The following is a 23,015-nucleotide window of genomic DNA, read 5'->3' as shown; positions in this document are numbered from 1 at the left end:
TTTTGCCGAGCTAACTTGTGAACCAGTGTTGGGATTTTGACCAAACTTAGTACAAGTATATACGAGTATTATGACGCAAAGATGAACTGATTGCATTTTGGCATCACGAGGTCAAAGGTCAGAGTCTCTAAAAGGTTACTGTTACCGCGATAACTTACCAACGGTTGAAGGGATTTATATCAAACTTGGTACAAGTACAGTACCTTTTCCTGTATTTCCATTTTGATAATTGCACATTATTGAATATTTGTGGCTATCCAGTCATCCATTCCAAAGTCTGCATGCAAATGCTTCACAAAATGCTAAACCGCATCCTGTCTGCTAACCAGACTCGGTGGCGTGATGGTGAGAGTGTCTGCTAGGAGTCTGGGAGGTCGGCCGTTTGAACCCCCTGCCGTGTCATACCAAAGGCTTTAAAAATGGTACATGCTGCTTCCTTCCTTGACGCTCAGCATTTTAAAGAGGATAGAACACGGACAAACAACCGTGGGATGCCAACCATTGCGCAGCCTTGATGGGACTAATGGCCTCCTTCTGCATTCAAGTTCCTTGTAATGGAACTCTTATTCATTTATTTATTTACTTATTTATCATCTTGCTAATACTTACAAGAGGTGAGATTCACCTCCTAATATGTTCCAGATTTTTTTTTTTTTCTGAACCTTAAAGATTTCATATTGTGCCGCTGAGCTGTCGACCCTGGGTTCGATTCTTGACCTCGCTATAGACCGTTATTCCGGTGTTTCGCATGCAGAGCGAGACATCAATGTGTTGTGGGCCGTCCCTCGAATGGACGTTAAAATGGGAATCCTGTCTGTTGTCATTAGTTGGTGGATGTTAAAGATCCCACGGTGCCCTTCACGAAGAGTGGGTGAGCTATCCCCAGAACCCTGAACAAATTTGGGTTGCACACTTCCTCTCTGGTCGTAGTCAACGTGTGGCCCTGAATAGGTTTCTCTCATCTCCTCTTCCTGTTCAGGCTGGAGTTCCCCAAGGCAGTGTTTTGGGCCCTGTGCTTTTTCTGGTCTTCATCAATGATCTCTCCGACTCTCTGGAAAATCCTCTCTATCTCTTTGCTGATGACTCCACTCTCTGCCGCTCCATTCCTCATCCCTCAGATCGGCAGTCTGCAGCCTCCTCACTCTCTGCAGATCTGGATAAAATCACAGACTGGTAAAACAAGTGGAACATGTCTTTCAATCCTGACAAATCTCACACTCTTACAATGTCTCTCCGAAAAGACCGACTGGAAAACCCTCCCATCTACTTTCTCAACAATCCTCTCCAAGAAGTTCTGTCGCTCAAGCTTTTGGGTCTCACTATCTGCCATGATCTTTCTTGGGAAAACCACATTTCAAATCTGGCCTCCAAAGCCAGTCGCCGACTGGGCATCCTCCGTCGTGTGAAGTCCTTCCTTGGCACACCTGAGCTCCTCACCACATACAAGGCTTTCATCCACAGCTCAATGGAATACTGCTCTCCCCTCTGGGCAGGTGCTCCTGCCTCACACCTAGCTCGGCTTCACGCTGTTGAAACCAAAGCTTTCAGAATCATTGGAATCTCCCGCGATGAAGCTAACCCGAGGGCCTTTCACTCACTCACCGCAGGCAGGTTGGTGGTCTTTCTGTCTTCTACCGACTCCTCTCCGGCCTTGCTCCCCCAGCTCTCTCTGTGCTCTGTCCCCCAAATATTCCTACAGGTCGCACAAGATCTGCCAGCAACCCCCTTATGGTTAAACTGCCAAAATCAAGACTCTCTGCTCACCTTCACTCTTATTCCTCTTTTCTCCCACCTCTGGAGCAAACTCCCCCATTCCCTTCAATCCCACTCCTCTCTCCAGGTCTTTAAAAGAGGTGTTCACCACCATCTCTTATCTTCCCCCATCCAAAACCTTGATCTTTTCTACCCCCGTTAATTCACCCCAGATACACTTTTTTTTGAAATACCGACTTCTTTCCTTGAAGTCCTAGCAGTGTCCATGTGTTTTTTTACCTCTCCCACCCCCCCAACTCCCACCCCCACAACCCATTTTGCCCACAAGTTCTCTGTCGGATTCATATCCGGGGACATGGCAGGCCACTCCATATGCTCTACACCATGGTCAGCAAGAAAGTGTTGGATCATGCGAGCACGATGAGGCCGTGCATTGTCATCTTGGAAGACAAAGTTTCCTCGAAAGGCTGCACGAGCAAATGGAAGCAATGTTTCTTCCAGAATGACCCTGTACTTGAACTGGTTCAGGTTTCCATTCAGAACAACCAGGTCAGTTTTGCCCCCTGCATGAAAAGCAGCCCAAACGGTCACCCCACCACCTCCAGCTTGGACTCTTGGCACTATACAATCTTCGTTGTAGGCTTCATGCACTTGTCTGCGCACTCGGACACGGCCATCTTGACGATAGACCAGAAATCTAGACTCGTCACTGAAGATCACGTGATTCCAGTGTCCTGGCTGCCATTGACGGTGCTCTCTGGCCCACTGCAATCGGTGCTGGCCGTGTTGTCTGGTCAGACGTGGCTTTCTCAGGGGACGCCTGGCACGATAGCCTGCTTGAACCAGTCGTTGGTTGACTAGCCTTCTGGATACAGGCACATTTGTCAGTTGCTGCCACTCAGCCCGAAGCCGATTAGCTGACTTGGTATGGCCATTGCGGACTAACCGGTGCAGCTGGCGATCATCTCTCCTTGTGGTTCTGCGGGGACGTCCTGTCCTCGGTATTGGAGTAGGGACACCCCTCTGAGTATTTCGTTTCAGGATATTTGACACCTGACCTTGAGTGATGTCATACTGCCAAGCAATAGCACGCTGTTTCATGCCGGAATTTCGTAAAGCCACCACTCCATGACAAACAGCATTGTCGAGTTGACAGACCATCTCCAGGGGAAGCGGCAATAACTTTTGTAGACGTGCAGCAGTTGTTTTCCACTAATACAGAACGCAACAACCCTTATATACCCGATTGTGAAGCCAATTGTCAAATGTACCTGTCCGTACATTTTGTCACGCCACCTGTGATATAATCCTGTTATTGACTTCTTGCTGCGACAGACAATCAGTGACATGGTTCTTTTAACAAAGAAATCACCGAAGCGTAAAAGAAACTCACCAGATTGATATACCGAGTTCAGAAAGTAAACCCAAGTCAAGAAGAAAAAAAAATTCCATATTAAATGCCAAGTCTGTAGTCTACTTCGTTGAACATCAGGCCAGACTAGCCCATTCCTGAAAGAATTTGGGCAAACACTTTCCCTGGCCATCTCCGTCACATGGAAATATGGCTGTAAAATAAAGAAAAATAATTTGTTGGGCTATTCTGGGCGTTATGGTCTCTTTAATTCACTTTGCCCTAGAACATAAGGGAAGTATAATGTGATTGAGTAACTGCTTTAACGAGCTAATCACATTTCCTCTGTCATGATAATAATTATTTGCATGTTAATCGCACCTTTCCCATGATCCATTGAATGTATCATTCTGGTTCCCAAAATCTTCGCTGTTTTCCTTAACTTCTCTCTCTCTCTCTCTCCTGGCAGGAAGTCCAGAGCTAACCAAAGAGGTAAAGGTTCCTTTAGAGGTGAAGCTTTGTGAGCGTGAGGAGCTTTTGCTGCCTATTTACCGACAGGTGGCTGTCCAGTTTGCCGACCTCCATGACACACCTGGCCGGATGCTTAAGAAAGCAGTCATCACGGTACGTGTTTGTGTCACCATCTCCACTGTTTGCATATTCGAATTCCTTCCTCAGATGGCAGGACTTTGTGGTGTGTTGAAAAAATCTTTGTGGTTTGGCCAAGCATGGTTGTTCCTCAGCACAGCTTTGTGGTGTTTAATCTCGCTTGGTTTTGATATTTATTTATTTTTTGTTTACAAGATCGAGGCTCATGGAAGAGCTGACATCAATGACAAAAAAAAAAAACGGACACATAAGACGAAATAAAGGGAGCAGGAGACAAGATGGATGAGAGAGGAGGAAGCACACAAGTACAACATTTGAGAGCAGGGACAGCGGGAGATCTGTGGGAGGTAGAGGGCTTGGGGGGAGGAGGCGTGGGAAGGGGGCGGGGGGGGTGGGGGAGGGGAGAGGTAAAAAAAACACATGGACACTGCTAGGATTTCCAGGAAAGAAGTCGGTATTTCAGAAAAGTGGATCTGGGGTGAATTAACGGGGGTAGAAAAGATCAAGGTTTTGGATTGGGGAAGATAAGAGATGGTGGTGAACAGCTGTTTTAAAAACCTGGAGGGAGGAGTGGGATTGAAGAGAGTGAGGGAGTTTGTTCCAGAGGTGGGAGAAAAGAGGAATGAAATGAGTTCGAAGTAATACATTATAAACGACGCAATTATTGCGCAGTCGTCCCCAATCAGGAAAATAAGAAGACTAATTAATGCAGGTGAGCAACCAGCCTGGACTTTGGAAGGGTGAGCTGGTGAGGGTTTCTCGAGGAACGTGTGCACTCTGGGGTGGCTTGGAAGGCTAGAGGTAGGAGAGGGCGGGAACAAGGCCAGATGTCAGGCTATATATAAAAAGAGAGTCCACCAACTTTCCGCTGGTGAGAGAGTGACGGTTTTTGGGAGAGTGCATACCTCCGCCAGGCTGAATAGTTTACGTTTTGTATCCCAATGTGAGGCCGGAGAGAATCCGGATCTGAACCAAAATCGAATCGGCTTGTTCTTGTCACCTGCCCAACTCATCCATCAAGTTTCGTCCGAATCCGTCCAAAACTTTTGGAGATATCGTGCTCACTGATAGACAGACAGACAGACAGACAGACAAACATACAGGGATGAAAACATAACATCCGCCCACCTTCGGTGACGGAGTTAATGAATAAAGACAACAAAAACGAATGCCAAGATACCTTTTTTAACAGCACCAATTATTCCGTCCTGATGGTGTCCACCGGGGAACGTTTTTGGCCCAAATCCTTCACGAACAAATCCTTTACTGTGGTAATTATGCCAAGTCAGGCCTGACGTTCGATTTTGGCAGGAATTTCTTTAGGGTTCTGGTGATAACTCGCCTCCTCTTTGCGAAAGACACTGTGGGATCTTCAATGTCCACTGACCAGCACTGACAGATTGGTTGTCCGGCTTAAGAACCTTCTGATCAAAGGTGCACGTGTTGTTGATTCGATTTGCACAGCAAAATACCTGGTGCTTTGACCAAGATTCAAACCCAGGCTAGACAGCTCAAAGACTATTGACCATACACCTCCAGGCTATCCTGCTGGTCCTATGAAACAAACGTGTGGCATCCATAACATATTGGTGCAAAAATATTGTCTTGGTGCCAGATCATCCATAATCACAACCGAAAAAAGTCCTGTAGAGCAAAGTTCTACCCTTGTTGACCTCCCACCTCTTCTCCCTCTCACCGTCCTCCTTCCAAATTTCCAGTTTTCCCTCCTGAGAGTTTCCTTGTGTATCCATCTTGTCCATCCCATGCATGCTCTCCTGCCCCCAATTCTTCCCCACTGTTTGTCTGTTTCCCTCTATCTTTCCCTTCGATTCTGCTGAAAGCAATACAAATTACAGGTAAAACTTTTTTTTAAACTTTTCATAATTACCTGTATACGCACCTTTATAGTTTTATCCCTGGTGTTGGTGTAGCGGCTAGGGTGCCAGCTTAGGATCCGAGGATCCTGGGTTCTAATCCCGGTCGATCGCTGAATTAACGCCAGGGGGGTTGACTCAGCCTGTCATCCTTCTGAGGTCGGCAAATTGAGTACCAGTTCACTGGTAATCCCTGTGTGTCGTAAAAAGGCGACAAACAGGGTTGGCGGCAGGAAGGGCATCCGGCCGTAAAACATTGCTTCAAAAAGGGGACCAACAAAAAAACAAACAACAACAACCACGGTGCCCGAAAAAGACCAACCCCCGCTTTGCGGGGAAAAATGGCCTCTAAAGGTGGTTTAAAAAAAAAAAATTTTATTCAATGGCTGATGTGGAAAATAAAGAGATACTTCTGGAAAACGTACAGAAGTTTAACACAGTACTGTCTGTGAATTGAGTTCGATATCAGTTTACATCCTGTTGATGATGTGCCTCACCTATCTGCTCAGGACGTGGTTGAATGGAAGACCTCACGTCGGTTTTTTTACTGGCGCCTCCGGCGACTCACGCTTGAGGATGTGGTGAAGCGGCGAATCCTGCGGCTCAATTCCACACTGAGTCCCGGCCATGTCCAATCCATGCTGCGCAGGTGGTTCGTTGAGAAAGTGGGAGCTGTGAAGGTGAGCACGGTCATGCCAAGGGGTTGCTTTCATCGGAATACATTTGGATGCTGGTTCCACTCGGTATGTAAAGCTTCATATAGACACTTGCAAACCTTTCCCAAAATTTATCTCAAGTTTTCTTTGTGCATTGTTTGCTGCTTTAATTTGTCGTTTGGCTCAACTAAATCCAAGCTATTCGAGTTTTTGTCACCAAAATCATAATCCACATAAGTAATGGGTGATGATTAGGTAACGGAAGAAAACTTATTTCATGGAAAAAGCCAAGGATTTTCATCAATATTTTGATTCCTGTAACAAATATTATACAAATATAGTGCATGTAATTGTTTGGAAGATATAAAAATGTTAACTAGAACGGCACTCAGTGGAGAGCATACCTCCGCCTCGTTGGCCAAATCACTCAATGGTGAAGAAACACTTAAAAAATCAAATAATTCTCATATACGAATCCATATTCAGATCTTCGCCAAAATCGAATCGAATCGTCCTTGTCACACACACAACCTGTCCAATAAGTTTCGTCCAAATCCATCCATAACTTTTTGAGATATCCTGCTATATATCGTTTTTGGCCCCATCTCCCAATGTTGAAGAATCACTTAAAGAATTAAATAATTCTCATATACGAATCCATATTCAGATCTTCGCCAAACTCGAATCGAATCGTCCTTGTCACACACACAACCTGTCCAATAAGTTTTGTCCAAATCCGTCCATAACTTTTTGAGATATCCTGCTATGTATAGTTTTAGGCCCTATCTCCCAATGGTGAAGAATCACTTAAAAATTAAATAATTGTCATATCGGAATCCATATTCAGATATTCACCAAAGTCGAATCGAATCGTCCTTGTCACACACACAATCTATCCACCAGGTTTCGTACAAATCCATCCATAACTTTTTGAGATATCCTGCTATATATCGTTTTTGGCCCCATCTCCCAATGGTGAAGAATCACTTAAAAAATCAAATAATTCTCATATACGAATCCATATTCAGATCTTCACCAAAATCGAATCGAATCGTCCTTGTCACACACACAACCTATGCACCAAGTTTCGTCCAAATCCATCCATAACGTTTTGAGATATCCTGCTATATATCGTTTTTGGCCCGATCTCCCAATGGTGAAGAATCACTTTAAAAATTAAATAATTCTCATATACGAATCCATATTCAGATCTTCACCAAAATCGAATCGAATCGTCCTTGTCACACACACAATCTATCCACCAAGTTTCGTCCAAATCCATCCATAACTTTTTGAGATATCCTGCTATATATATATCGTTTTTGGACCGATCTCCCAATGGTGAAGAATCACTTAAAAAATTAAATAATTCTCATATACGAATCCATATTCAGATCTTCACCAAAATCGAATCGAATCGTCCTTGTCACACACACAACCTATCCACCAAGTTTCGTCCAAATCCGTCCATAACGTTTTGAGATATCTTGCCTGCCATGTATAGTTTTAGGCCCTATCTCCCAATGGTGAAGAATCACTTAAAAAATTATAGTACCCGGATCGGAATCTTCACCAAAATCGAATCGATTCTTCCTTGTCACATACGCTACCTCTCTGCCAAATTTCGTCCGAATCCGTCCACACCTTTTTGAGATATTTTGTTCACAAACAAACAAACAGACAGGTGTGAAAACATCACCTCCATCCACCTTTGGTGGCGGAGGTAATAATCCAATTTGAGAGGGGTTGGGGTGGTGGGGGATGTGGAATACGCAAGTTAAGTACATTATTTGTACAATACGTATCATGGACAAAAACGTGGTACAGGAGTTTCATCATTTGGCACATCACTCTTAGGAGTGGTTGACCCCTTTGTTCAGGGTACCGGAGATAACTCGCGCACTTTGCGAAAGACTCGCGCAGGGGTCTTAAACGTCCACCAACTAATACCGGCAGACGAGATGCAACGAGGAACGGCCCACACCTTGATGCTTCGCCTTACCTGTGAAACACCAGGGTGGCAGTTTGCAGCTGCCTCACGTTTCAAACCCGTGAACTGTCTGGCTCGGGTTTATTTAATACTAGCAGAAGTACCCGGCATTGCCGGGTGGGGGAGGGGAGGGGAACGGGGGGGGGGGGGGGGGGAGCGAGCCCCTTGGCAAAGCGAGCGATTTTTTTTTCATAGCGTCATTACGATTTTTTTTTTCATAGCGTCATATCGTTCATAGCGTCATAGCGATTTTTTTTGTCATAGCGTCATAGCGTCATAGCGTCATATCGTTCATCGCGTCATATCGTTCATAGCGTCATAGCGTTCATAGCGTCATAGCGTTCATAGCGTCATCACGTGATCGCTCTGAGCGAATCAGCGCCCACCTGCGCTGATTCCGTTGATTCCGTGCGCTGAAATGCGCTGAGGTAAATATGAATAAAAAATATGGATCGTCAAATATTTTGAGTTCGGCCATGTTCGTCCCAGGCTCAATGGCCATGTCTATGTCAAATATCAAGCACGTAAGCCTCTCCGTTTAGGAGTCTATCGGTAACATTACACACACACACACACACACACACACACACACACACACACACACACACACACACACACACACAAACTGTGTTTTATATATATAGATTAGTATACGGATGGTATCGAAAGTTTTCCTTTCTCTGCGAGAGGTATTGAGTAAGCTTTCTTCAGCTCTTCGTGAGTATTGACTTGTACTTTCATTGACGTGATCATGTGGAGCTGAAGCGAGCTTGAGCTTTGCTTGCCTCTGCTTGGTCTAGGCATACCTTTGGGATGTGAACGAGGAGGTTGTTCGATGGTTGGAAATGCACCTGCAGGACGAGGAAGGCGCCCGTTCAGTAATTGAGGAAAACATAAAGTACATTCAGAGAGACCATGTTCTCCAAAAAATACGGAGGTAGAGTATTTTTATTGAATGATTCATCATATGAACCTATTATACTGTTGCGTGCATGCCCCTCAACCTAAGCCCCAAATGACGCTGGGTGGGACTTGCACTGGCCTAGGTTATTCACCTTGAAGATGGCCAGCTTAAGGCCGAATTGGTTGCAGAGCTCACCCAAGCAGGAAATGTACTTTGCACTCAGAACAAGGTCTAAACTATGTTGGTTATCAATTATGGTAATTATGCAAATTTCATTCCCCCAGAAGTCATCAATTAAACCGAATCGTTTCAATGACGAGGATGGTCGGCAAACATCCTGCAATCCACACAGGCCTTAGGGGATAAATAAATAACTTTAAGACGAGCAATAAAAACGGACGTCCCGGACTAAGATGATGAATAAATAAATGCTACAACATTTAACCATCGGGAGAAGTTAAACACCCCTAAGGGCCCACACATACACAATGACCATGTACACAAAAACTGGGTGAGTGAGGGGAAAAGGAAGGGGGGTAAAGCCCGAAGGCTGTCTCCAAGAAGAGCAGGAGAATGAAGGCACAGGCATGCAAGAAGGCTTTTGAGGCAGAATGTCCTTTAAAATCACATTTAGTGTGATGAGAGAATGCCAAGCCCACTGTCAGAGATAGGGATGGAGATAGAGATAGGGATAGGGATGGAGATAGAGATAGGGATAGGGATGGAGATGGAGATAGGGATGGAGATAGGGATAGGAATGGAGATAGAGATATGGATGGAGATGGAGTTACAGATATGGATGGCGATGGAGATATGGATGGAGATGGAGATATGGATGGAGATGGAGATATGGATGGAGATGGAGATATGGATGGAGATGGAGATATGGATGGAGATGGAGATATGGATGGAGATATGGATATGGATGGAGATTGGGATAGCGATATGGATGAAGATACAGATATGGATGGAGATATGGATGGAGATGGAGATACAGATATGGATGGAGATGGAGATATGGATGGTGAAGGAGATATGGATGGAGATGGAGATATGGATGGAGATGACGATATGGATGGAGATGGAGATATGGATGGAGATGGAGATGGAGAGGGAGATATGGATGGAGATGGAGATATGGATGGAGAGGGAGATATGGATGGAGATATGGATATGGATGGAGATTGGGATAGCGATATGGATGGAGATGGGGATAGCGATATGGATGGAGATGGGGATAGCGATATGGATGGAGATGGGGATAGCGATATGGATGGAGATAGAGATAGAGATAGAGATATGGATGGAGATTGAGATAGAGATATTGATGGAGATTGAGATATAGATGGAGATGGAGATGGAGATATGGATGGAGATGGAGATGGATATATGTATGGAGATGGAGATGGGGATGGAGAGATATGGATGGAGATCGAGACATGGATGGAGGCATAGGCATAGTTTGACTTGTCCATTTGGGTGGGGGTGGCGGGGGGGGGGCAGGGGGCTAGGGCTTAATATATAAATAATGGGTAGCTCGGTCCGACTTCCAAAATTACCATTTGTTAGTGTAGTTACAGTGTACGTGAAATCACAAGATAGAGATCGAGATATGGATGGAGATGTGTAGAGATGCCTCGCGGAGCTGAGTCCCAGCACCAAATTGAGTCCTGACCTCATCTCACCCCTCTGGTAAGTCCAGTACCCCGGCTACAACGGGCAAATCACCATCCCCAACGCCCGACCAATCAGGAGTAGTTTGAGGGCTGAGGCCTACCCTCCCCCATGTTCATGGACAACTGTGGGGGAGGAACCTTCTCTTTTTATCGGTGGGAGGGAAACACGCCGCATCACCCCTCCGGCCTCGTCAGTCCTTCAGCTTCACCTGTTTTGACATGAGACATGTGAAAGGACATCCTTGACCTCTCGACTGAAACTTAAAGCTGTCTCTCAATGATGCACAAACAGGACGACTTATCGCTATCCACATCCCTTAATACAGGGAAGAAAGTCCTTTTATCTATGGAACACAGATGGGGTCTAAAGTGCGGTCATATGCGGTTAAGTGGGGTACAGGAACATTGGCCATAGTGGGAAGCACTAGTTTAGAAAGGGGGTGTTGTATCTCGTCGAATAAACCGCACAAACACACGGGACCAGAGTTAACACGACTCGTGTATTTCAGCCAACATGGCGATGTCTCCACATCCTCGAGCCAGGTCACATAACCTACAACCCACGCACGTATCACATGATTAAGCGAACATAACATATTCCCACCTCCTCCCAAAAGGTTAGACATTACAGTCTCTGTAATAAGCGTCTCAGTGACTATTGAGTATTACATTTAACAAGCCAAAATGTGATCAAAGATGTCCATGAATTAAAGTGTTGGAACCTGTTCAAGTTGCCTTCAAATCAAGTTAAACGTAGCATCACTCAGCTTGTTACAAAGTCAGATAGGTATATTGGAGGGCATTGATTGTGACTCGGACGTTTGGGGAGGTTGTCTTGTCAGGTCCGGACGAGGAGTAGTAGTATGAGGTAGGTCAACGGTGTCAAAGTTCCCATCCTCATCGCCAAAATGTTGTATCTCGCCGAATAAACCACACAGACAAACGGAACCGGAATTAACACGACTCGTGTATTTCAGCCAACATGGTAACGTCTCCACATCCATGAGCCAGGTCACATGACCTTCAACCCACGGGCGATGCACGTGATTAAGCAAACATAACAGGGGGTTGGATAACAGCCTTAAAGGAGGGGGTGGGATTAGTATTTTTATGGCGTAGCCCATAGGGCAAAGCCTTCTGGAACAGTATTTGTCTGTCTGTGTATGTATGTATGCATGTCCCCTCAAACATACACCAATCAGAGTTGAGGATCTGGTCACATGACGGGGGTGATGTGATGTCATTACGGCGGTACGACGGCTGACTCCACACACAGCCATTTTGGTTCCTATGCCGAAAGGCCGGACATATCGTTGAACCTGTCATGTATCACAATCTGCATGCTCTACCTTTGTGTTTCACACTGAATGAAAAGCATAAACAAACACGTGAAACACATGACGTAAAACACGTGAAAATATGGATATTTTATAGCACTCGATTGTTATCGTGGCTGTGGTTGTTGTTGTTTGTGGGTTCCTTTTGCGTAGTTTTTTTTTTTTTTATTGCTTTGCGAATATCACATGTATATATAATTTTGTATAAGCCTGGTGTTGGCTTAGCGGTTGGGCTGGAGGGCTTGGGATCCTAGGATCCTGGGTTCGAATCCCGGTCGATCACTGAATTAATGCCAGGGGGGTTGACTCAGCCTGTCATCCTTCCGAGGTCGGCAAATTGAGTACCAGTTCACTGGTAATTCCCTGTGTGTCGCAAGAGGCGACCAGCAGGGTTGGCGGCAGGAAGAGCATCCGACTGTAAAACATTGCTTCAAAAAGGGGACCAGGGTGCCTGAAAAAGGCCAACCCCTGCTCTGCAGGGAAAAATGGCCTCTAAAGGTGGTTCATATATAATTTTGTATGCTCGTTCTGTCTTTCTAAAGGGGTTCTGGTGTCATATAATAATAAATGTTTCCGTTCAAACTGCTGTGTGAATAAACCATACATTAGCGCTTCTTCCTCTTCTTCATTCTCGCAAAGAGGCTTTTAGAACTGGCAAATTCGTGATTAAACAAACGATTTTTTACAGCGCAGATGTTTGGTTCCTGTGTTTACAGTTTACAGTCTTTCCGTATGTATGTATGTATCAGGCAGTGCTATGGTTTTTGCAGACTGCAACTGTGCCGGTTTGCCCATTTCATATACCGTGCCTATAGAAGGTCTACAGCCCTTTTCAAAATTTTCACGTTTTGATGCCTTATAGCCTGGAATTAAAATACATAAAATCAGACTTTTTCCACCTTCATTTACACATCGTAACCCACAACTTTCAAGTGAAAAACAAATTCTACAAATTTCAGAAAATTAATTTTAAATAAAAAGCTAGAATATCTTGCTTGGATACGTGTGCACCTCCCTTATAATAGCAAATTAGCCCAAGTGAAACCGATCACCTTCAAAATCACACACACCAAGTTAATTGACCTCCACCTGTGTGTTAAACAGTAGTGATTCTGATTATTTCAGCTGTTCCTGCAGGTTTTCTCTGCTGGGTGCATTTCACAGCAAAGACTCAACCATGAGCACCAAGGAGCTTTCAAAATACCTTCGGGATAAAGTTTTGGAAAGGCACAGATCAGGGGATGGGTATAAAAAATATTTCAAAGGCCTTGAATATCCTTTGGAGCATAGTCAAGACAATCATTAAGAAGTGTAAAGCATATTATGGTACCACCAAGACCCTCCCTAGGTCAGGCCGTTCCTCCAAACTGGATGACCAAGCAAGGAGGAGACTGTTTAGAGATGCCATTGGCAATTTTGAAAGAGCTACAGGTCTTTATGGCAAAGACTGGTCACTGTGTGCGTGTGACAACAATATCCCAAGTACTCCACAAGTCTGGCCTGCACAGTAGGAAGGCAAGAAGGAAGAAATTACTCAAAAAAGCCCACCTTGAGTCCCTTTGAGGTATGCAAAAAACTACTCCAGAGATTCTGAAGCCATATGGAAAAACGTTTTGTGGTCTGATGAAACCAAGAGATTGAGCTTTATGGCCTAAATGCAAAATGTTACGTTTGGCGCAAACCCAACACAGCACATCGCCCAAAGAACACCATCCCTACTGTGAAGCATGGTGGTGCAGCATCATGTTATGTTATGGGGATGTTTCTCATCAGCAGGGACTGGGGAACATCCCTGCAGGGAATGATGTCTCTTTTAAAGGTATTTGGTGAGGTCAATGTAGTGGATTAGGGAAATGAATAGGGAAAGCTTTCGTGTTGGTTACCTCTTTTAAGAGGCTTGGAGCAAACTTGAATTGAGATCCTAATGTGAAGCATTTTTGGTTTATTTCAGTCTTGTGCAGGAGAACCCGGAAGTAGCAATGGATTGCATCGTGTACATGACACAGCACATTACACCAACTCAGCGGGCAGAGGTGGCGCAGATAATCACCACTATGGATGGACCGCACTAGGGAGACCTGGCCTTCTCTTCTTTTTATTGTCTTCTTTTTTTTTTAAACGTGTCCTTCGGTCCTATGAGTGTGGTCCGGTGAATGTGCAGTTGGGCGGTGGTTACCTCACCAGCCATTGCATTGTCTTGTAGTATGTGCTTTCCTACTGCAACCCCAAAAAATATGCACACATTTGTGATCGTGTGGACCTCTGTGAACGCACAACCACCCTTTGGTTTGCTTTTGCGTCGGATTACTACCATCTGCTTTTCGAAGGTGCCGGTCAAACTATATGTTGTTTGTGCTTGTACCATGAGATGAAATGCTTTATTATTTTTGTTACCCCATGAATTATTCGTTCTTTCTTGTTATTATTCTTATTATTGTATTATTATTGGTAGTAGTCGTACCAATATTTGTAGCAGTAGTACTAGTGGAATTGTGTGCTGTCTTTGATGCCAAAAGCAATGTTCCACCGAACGCACAAGCAAGGGAGGCACAGACATAGAATAATCTATTTTTTCAAAGAATCCGCACTGAATGTACCATAACCTTGCGATCTCGTATAAAAGCTTTCCATGTTTTATCCACAGAATTATCCCAAACAGAGAACCTTTCCAGGGGAGACTAAATTGCAGATTTTTTTTGATTTTTTTTTAAAGCACCTATTATGGACGCGACCGCACACATTTGGGTAGTTTTAAATAAAAGTGTACCTCCGGAACGCTCTAGCAGGGAAAATGGCCTTAAAACGCCTGTTGTTGTTAATAAAAGTATAAAATTACTGCTTTCTTGTGATGTTTTTTTTTTTTTCTGGAGCAGAGCAATTGGCGTAGCAGTTGGAGTTTTCACGTGTGAAGTGAGGACACATGCCTTTTATGCTAACTACTTTGTAAGTTTATTGAAAGCTCCGTTTGCTTCGAAGTATTTATCCCCTGCCGGGCAAATTCTGCGATTTATCGAATTGCATTATCCTAGACCCGCTTCATTTTGCTCCTGGTGCTTCTGGAAATAGGGAAAACGTGTCTTTAAGTTCCTCGTCTAACTTCCATCTCTCCTGTCCAACCGATGTAGCCCGTGCTTGAGAATTATTTTACCACCAAAGAACGTGCATTCTGTAAAATGCTCCATCCTGTAAGTTGCACAACATAACAAAGACATCCATGAATGATGCCGATCAGTCAAAAGTGTAAAATAACTAAATAAATAGGGAGGTTGTCTTTATGGAGCATTGTTGTGGCATTTCCTTGGAAGAAAAACGTGCACCTGCAAATGAAATGAAACTATTGTGCTCAGACGATGTGGCAGGGCCATCGGCAACACGTAACTTGGAACACTGCAAGGTATTTATATGGTATCTCAGAGGCACACTTGGCTTTGATCTGTCCAGCCCGGGTTCGATTCGAGACTTTCAATGTCTTTTGTAAGAGTAGGCCAATGTGTGCTGGTATGCCGACCAAATTCCAAATTCAGACCCTAACTATGCCTATGATCAGGCAATGCACTGTTTGTTGGATCTGGAGCACGACTGGAGAGATGGGGGCTGGCAGAAGAGGGGACGAGCCTAGAAGAGAGACTGACATTGACGCCACAACAACAAAAAAGCTCAGGCCTGACATTTTGATAACAAATGACTTTCAAAAGAGCAATTTTGGGTGGAGAGTGGACTGAGTCGGCTGAAGTGCTCGGATAGTGGACCGCTTTGGAAGTGACCACCAGCCCACGGAGTCTAGTGGGGGTTTGGATGTCTCCAGTGATAATGACTTATAATGGTGACAAATTGCCTCTGCTTTTGCATAGCACACGGTTCTGCAATTTGAGCCTTTGCACCAACATGGCACGGAATTGCACAGTTTGAGAAAATTGCTAAGTTTCTGGAGCCGCAGAGTCCATTGGAAGGTGCTTCAGTAGAAACCATTGTGACCCAAGAAAAACTCTCAGAATACTCTTCATTCATTCCATTGTCCTCACCTTTGGAGGGCCTGTTCAAGTTTAAAATTTCCAGCACATCTGGTCCAGCCAGATTTCCAGACAGTCCAGCACATCTGGCATTCTGCTAAAAGAGCGTTTGTATCACCTCGTATCTAAAATCCTCAAAGATTTTTCTCACCGGCACCCTATTCCATCCCGATCCTCTGTGCTCCCCTTTCATCATAAAATCCATTGAATGTTCTGATCGCAGCGAACATGGCAAGCCCTCGGCGATGAGAATGGACGAAGGGGCGTGCGTCCTTAACGGGGGACCTTTGATAAATAGGTCGGCAACAGCAAAGTATTTGGACTTGAATGCTAGGTCACTGGAGGATTAATGTCCGTAGTTAATAGCCCAGAAGCTTTAATCAAGGTTAATCATTTAAATATTAATAAGTCGTTCCACGGAGAAAGTGAATGGGGATGGAGAGCGCAGGATCGTTGCAGGACTCTTGGCTGTGGCCCTGCATTATTTAGCGAGCACCGTGTTCCCTCATTACCCAGGCCGGACCCATTAGCCGTGGTATTTGTTAAAGGGACAGGGTGTGCACTTCACTGCCGATACACTATGCTCTGTGGAAAGGGCACGGGAGAGCGAGGCAGCCTCGTGGAATAATGCGCCCAACCGTACACGGACTCGATTGCTGGTTCACACACTGCGATATCTCCATCATGGTTTGGACATCACCTGGTAGTGCATTGTTTCTCAACATGGAGTTAATTTGCTGTGGGTCCAGCACTGTGTGGTCACTTGTCCTTCGTTGTGCCTCAAAGTGGTGGTGTCACACACATGCAACACATGCTGTATCAAGGGACCTACGTATTGGAAATGTAGTCGAACATCTGGACTTATGGAATAATGAGGCAGGGAGAGAAGGCCATGCACTGATGGTGCGTGACAGTACGGCCATGTCTTGGCCGGACCGGAATAGGAAAGAAGCTAACCCTGCGAGTAGTAGGGAAAGGTTGAAGGTTAAAGGAGGATTCATGAGGGTAGAAAATATCATGTGTAGGAGCATAAAGGAGGAGCATGACCTGAGATTGCAATGCACCGCCAACTTGAAGCCTCACATAGAAGAGTGTGATTGATCAGTCTGAGGAATCGGGTTCCACAAGTAGGAGAAAGAGGAATGCCGGAATCGAGGTGAGCAATCAAGCTGGAGTTTTGGACTTTCACAATACTGTACATGTCTTTCGAAATGCCATATGAATGCTAAATGAGGCCTTTTGTGCATGCGCTGTGTGTGTTTATATTGACTCAGCAGGGCACTTTTACCCTGTAATGGAAAGTGCAAAATCCGAGATTCAAATAGTCTTTCTTAACATAATATTCAGCATTTAGACGAAAGAGTGGCAATTTCAAAATGGTTAACCATAATTATTCTGTTCCTGAATGCAAATAAGAATCACGGAAATATAGAGGAAATACGAGAAACATCCGTGGATGAGAGTTGTTGGGTCCATATCATTTCCTGTTCGTACATTCTAACGGCCATGGATATAACACACACACACACACACACACACACATATATATATATATATATCAGTCACTATGCGACCTTCATATCATCAGTGGAGAACCGCCAGCAAGGTGTCCCATACATCTGCTGCTGCACCTTGCTGGGAGCGATACGCACCGCCTGCCACGCGGTGACGTTATCTCTGGTATCCACTCATCATATGGAGTCGACCTGGTTGCGGTTGGGAGTTACTAATAATGGTATCTGTAATCTGGTTCTCCAACCTAATGAGCGGACAACATGACGTCATCGCCATGCACGTCCGCCTTGCCTGCAAAGTTCCAGAGGAACCATCTAGCAGTGCGTCATTACGGATTATAAATACAGATACTGTCACAGGTGCATGCAAAACTCACAGTTACCGACCTGGTTTCGCCCTTGTTGGGGCTTCATCAGGGCAACGCAGTGAGGCTTTCCATACACTTGTAACTCTGTGACCCTTTCGGTTTTTATATCAGTCACTATGCGACCTTCATATCATCAGTGGAGAACCGCCAGCAAGGTGTCCCATACAGCTGCTGCTGCACCTTGCTGGGAGCGATACGCACCGCCTGCCACGCGGTGACGTTATCTCTGGTATGATAACGCGGACGTCCGCGTATGATAACGATAACGGCATGATAACTCTGGTATGATAACGATAACGTCCGCAAGGCGGACGTGCATGGCGATGACGTCATGTTGTCCGCTCATTAGGTTGGAGAACCAGATTACAAATACCATTATTAGTAACTCCCAACCGCAACCAGGTCGACTCCATATGATGAGTGGATACCAGAGATAACGTCACCGTGTGGCAGGCGGTGCGTATCGCTCCCAGCAAGGTGCAGCAGCAGCTGTATGGGACACCTTGCTGGCGGTTCTCCACTGATGATATGAAGGTCGCATAGTGACTGATATAAAAACCGAAAGGGTCACAGAGTTACAAGTGTATGGAAAGCCTCACTGCGTTGCCCTGATGAAGCCCCAACAAGGGCGAAACCAGGTCGGTAACTGTGAGTTTTGCATGCACTTGTGACAGTATCTGGATTTATAATCCGACGCACTGCTAGATGGTTCCTCTGGAACTTTGCAGGCAAGGCGGACATGCATGGCGATGACGTCATGTTGTCCGCTCATTAGGTTGGAGAACCAGATTACAGATACCATTATATATATATATATATATATATATATATATATATATATATATATATATATATATATATATATACACACACACACACGTGCGCTTCTCCTTTTAGCAATAGATGCAAAAATCTACTATAATTTCTCTTGTGACCCTAGAACCAAACAAGCAATATATTTACAACAGCAATCACCGCTCCGATAGCTCCCCCACCTTTCCCAACATGATTAATAAGCAATCGCCCCTCTGATAGCTCCCCCACCCCTCCCAACATGATTAATAGTAAATATCATTTTAAACTTACCCTGTACATTCGCCAGCCCCACATATGTCCTTTTTATCGGTGTTAAGAAGCATCTGATACAGATACAAAGTCCTTTCACTGGTAGCGATCCGTTGGGTGTTTGTGTAGCACACGCCTGTCCACTCGGGCCTTGCTCTGACCCGCATGGTCGGGAGTTTGCAGTACGAGCCGCTGCCCATTTGGCGAGCTGAAAAAGTTATCAAAGTCTTTTGTTGTGCAGAGGCGCAGAGCGTTCTCTCAGGTACTTTTCCAAGTATTTTAGCTTCTTTCAGAAGCTTTGTGAGCCATTTCAGGTACCAGTCCTTATCCTGGACATGCAATGTATATAATTTCACCCCAAACTCTTCAGTTTCCTGTTTTCTGTGTATGTGCACCGAACATTTTGGGGGCAGATTACGCTATTTCCAAAGTCGCGTATTGGAGGTGCTTTTAACGTGAGTTTGGATTCAGATTGTTGTCGAGTCACGTTGTCATTGTTCACCTTGTTGTACGATTCGATGCAATTTTTTAAAAAAAGCATTTTTGAAAATAATGGAAATGTGTAGGAAAAGCAGTGTTCAAGTTTTTAATGCAATCGATGGCCAAATATGGTCATTACAATACCGGTCTGTAAAGGGGACAATGAAACAGACACAATATCGGTGCAGATGTGCAGATTCGTTAAACAGCTTACCTTACACAGTTATAAATACACACCCACAGAAACCCACCCGTGTAATGATCCGAACGCAACTTGGCTTTATACAGGCCAAAAGCAATTCGATCGTCAAGAGCATTCAAGGAGCCGTGGAGGGGCTTTCTTTGAAGCCATGATGTACTCCATGCACGGAGGTATTTAAATAACGAATGCTTTTGGCATAAAACAGGTAAATTGAGTCTTTTTGGTGAAAGGGGGCGGTAAAGTGAACCATGGATTAACTTGGAGAAATCTTCACAATTACCCTCCTTAAAAATGGAAGATCGACAGGACTACCTCGACCTCCGTAGACACGATGAGGATGATGAAAACACTGTGTTCTGCCGCAGAGAGGTGAGTGCGATTGTTTTGTGTTTTCAGGTGGAACATGGAGTGATTAAGAATGGAGACCGAAATCAGTGACGAACCTAGGACTCGCACACAGTGATTGCTTTGTTGCCCCAAACACTTAATCGAGGGGGTTGGGGTGGAAACTAGCCCAGAATCCTGAAACTTTGTGGTCAGGACTGTAATTAGCAAATCTCATGAGAGCTCTTAGCCGAAAGTTCCGTCTATCTCTCTGGGTTTGATTCCCGACCCGACTTTATAAGCTGTCCGATTGGTGCTTCTCGGGCGGGGTGTCTCCTCAACGAGTCCTCAGGGGGCGGGGCATTGAGATGGCTCCTCCCGTTGGTCCGATGATGGTACTCGGATCTGAAATGTCCTTTTTGTTCCTTTCACTGCACCTTTAAACCACGGCGAGGTTGTGAACACTTATGTTAATATGATTTGAGGGGCTGAGACGTCACTTATAAAAAGTTTGTGTGTGACGTGACGTCACTTGTACAAACAATGAGTGTTGCAAGCACGAGGGAATGAATGGTGCTAATTTGTGATTTGAACTTCCTTCAAATTTCAATTTACATCAAACGATATGAATAATGGCCCCGCCGAACGAATACAGTCAGAAAGCTTATAAATTAAGAAGTGACATGTAATATTTGGATTTATGAAATTCCTATTATGGCCACTTGTACCCAATAAATCCTTGTATCACGTGCTGATCGGTTCTGGGAAAGGACACTCCCATTCTTGGACCAAGACCACCTTGAGGTTGCTTCCAATCCGAGTCCTGCCGTGTGGATACTCTTCAGAACCCTAACGACTCGACACGATAACATTTCCTTGCAGCATTAGTAGGCCTCAGCGCCCAGCCGTTACCACACGGCCGCCTCCGAGGCATCGTGCAGTGGGTGCCCCAGGGGCCCGTAGCCTGGTGCTCGGTGAAGGGCAAACGCGGGCCCCGCGGGCGGTGCGAACTGCCCCGCGGGCACATTGTGCAAGTGCCCCTGAAGTACCGCGCTCGGGCTGACCGGGCAGTCCCTGACGGCCCCGGGGGAAAGCAACTCGGTGAAGCGGTCCCCGTGCAGCGTCGCCCCCTCCAGTACGCCGAGGGCGGTGTTCACGACCCCGGGTCCGACCGACCCTCCACCCGAACCGCCGGGTCCCGGCACCGCGGGAAGCATGAAACAGAGTTCAGGAGCTGCGTGAGCTTGCGAGTGCGCGGAGAAGAAATCAAACGTTCCTCCTCCTGGACTTGGTCCGTAGTAGTCGTTCGAGTAGTCTGGGGGGGAGGGGGGGCAAAGATGGGGGGGGGGGGTCGAATTAAAATCCCAGTTTTGGATGAGACCATTATGTGTGATTGACATGTAGGCATGTACTTGTTTGCTTGATTAAGGAATAATTAATATGCTTTTTTTTTCTTCTATTTTTTATATCAATTGATGAACTGTGCAGGTTGTCCCACGATAGAGGGCACCATGACCCACCCAGCCAAGAAAACTCAGGACAAAACACCACCTGGAGCATATAACAACCTCGCTGGTGGCCTTGCTTGGGGATTGCGAATCTGCGACCCAGGAACCCTCTACTCAGGGACAAAAGCCCCACACTTTCCATTCATCACCTGCATTACAGGTATGGGGATCTGCAATAGATGAAATGCTCCTTTTTCAGTAAAAAGTCTCGGAATTCGAAAAAGTTAGTTGCAAACTTGTTATTTATTTCCTTGTCGTCTCGTAAATAATAAGGTTACTCACACTTTTTGTTTTGTTTCAGGAATGGGAATAATGGCATCACCGAGGACATGACCATGGTCTACGATGAAGGTTGGTGCAGGTTGTCCGCTTTTGGAATGACCATGTGTGATATATTGTTCAAAAAGCTCTTGGAAACAGGATACCGTGGTCCATCAAATGCTAACTTTTTATTTTTGGACACAACCTCTCGGTCCATGGACGATCGAGGAGACGGAGGGTAAAAGGTAACGTACTGATAGTAGCGTAGTGGGGCACAACAAGCAAGGGAATGAATGAATGAACTGATGGGAAAGAAGGCGAGGAAACACAGTGGGATGACGTGGTGCACTGACGACTTGAATCCCTCGAGGGAAGAGTAGGATTGAACACCTACAGAAGGTAGTTTAACAAATGGCAGAAACGAAGGACAAAATAATCGAGGTGTGCACTGATTCTGGATTTTTGGGAGTTTATCCAGGAGGATGTTACTGGGAGAACACGTTCATCCTGGAGGAGATCGGGAGGGCCGAGAGCAAAGGAAAACTGAACCTCTTTCAGTGGCTGAAATTGATCCCGAGTGACATGGTGGCTGTGAGATTTTTCAGGACTGAAAGACATGTTCCATCTATCAGAGCAGCATCTAATGAATTCCAGATCAACAGAGAGTGACGCAGCTGCTGTCTGCCTATCAGTGGGATGGGGTCATCTGTAACAAGGTAGAGAGCCTTTTCCAGAGCATCATCGCAAAGGAGTAAGTCAGGTATAAAGGTGACCTTGTATGCCAAAGGTAGAGCTTGGCAAGCAATGCAGGATGTCGGACTGGTGTTGAACTCCCAAGGTATGTCCAGGGAGACTGTATTGACCTCTTGTTTAATATTTGGAGCCGCCACCCATTCCTGAGAGAGAAACAGCAGCATCTCCATAATTGGTTGGCTGGGATGGAATCCCAACTGATTGTATTAGATCAGGCTGTTTGAAAAGAGGAAAGAGGGCATCTTGAAAAGAGGAAAAGAGAAACTAGATACAACCTTCTCTGCCTTCTTGGGTGTGAAACACTTTTCATTTTTCTCAGACGAGACGCCCGGCTTATCATCCATTGAGTTTGGTCAGGAAGCAAACCTTGCCTATACATCTCAAAAGGAAGTGCACTCCCTCCACACCAACCTGGCGGAC

General features: G+C 45.3%; 2 protein-coding genes across 5 annotated transcripts in view; one reads left to right on the top strand and one right to left on the bottom strand.

Annotated features, from left to right (window-relative positions):
* LOC137439654 (acetyl-CoA carboxylase) overlaps nt 1–14,945 on the top strand; it is a 280,655-nt gene extending 265,710 nt beyond the window's left edge. For 2 of the 4 annotated variants that reach the window (XM_068135620.2, XM_078768286.1), the window contains 4 exons: nt 3,534–3,688; nt 6,057–6,227; nt 8,994–9,130; nt 14,062–14,945. In XM_068135620.2, coding sequence (XP_067991721.2) covers nt 3,534–3,688; nt 6,057–6,227; nt 8,994–9,130; nt 14,062–14,182 — 584 coding nt within the window. In that variant the 3' untranslated portion in view covers nt 14,183–14,945. The remainder of the gene's footprint in view (nt 1–3,533; nt 3,689–6,056; nt 6,228–8,993; nt 9,131–14,061) is intronic. The other 2 variants (XM_078768288.1, XM_078768287.1) reach the window with 1 other exon arrangement.
* A 6,036-nt stretch (nt 14,946–20,981) lies between these two features.
* LOC137440023 (LIM/homeobox protein Lhx5-like) overlaps nt 20,982–23,015 on the bottom strand; it is an 80,664-nt gene continuing 78,630 nt past the window's right edge. Inside the window, exon 5 of the mRNA XM_068136378.2 lies at nt 20,982–21,388. Within this exon, the coding sequence (XP_067992479.2) occupies nt 20,982–21,388 (407 nt within the window). The remainder of the gene's footprint in view (nt 21,389–23,015) is intronic.

The sequence above is a fragment of the Myxine glutinosa genome, chromosome 14, assembly GCF_964187855.1.
Source record: "Myxine glutinosa chromosome 14, kmMyxGlut1.1, whole genome shotgun sequence".
In the NCBI taxonomy this organism is placed as follows: Eukaryota; Metazoa; Chordata; class Myxini; order Myxiniformes; family Myxinidae; genus Myxine; species Myxine glutinosa.
Note: the sequence above shows the minus strand (reverse complement) of the source record. Positions and strands in the feature narration are given on the sequence as shown.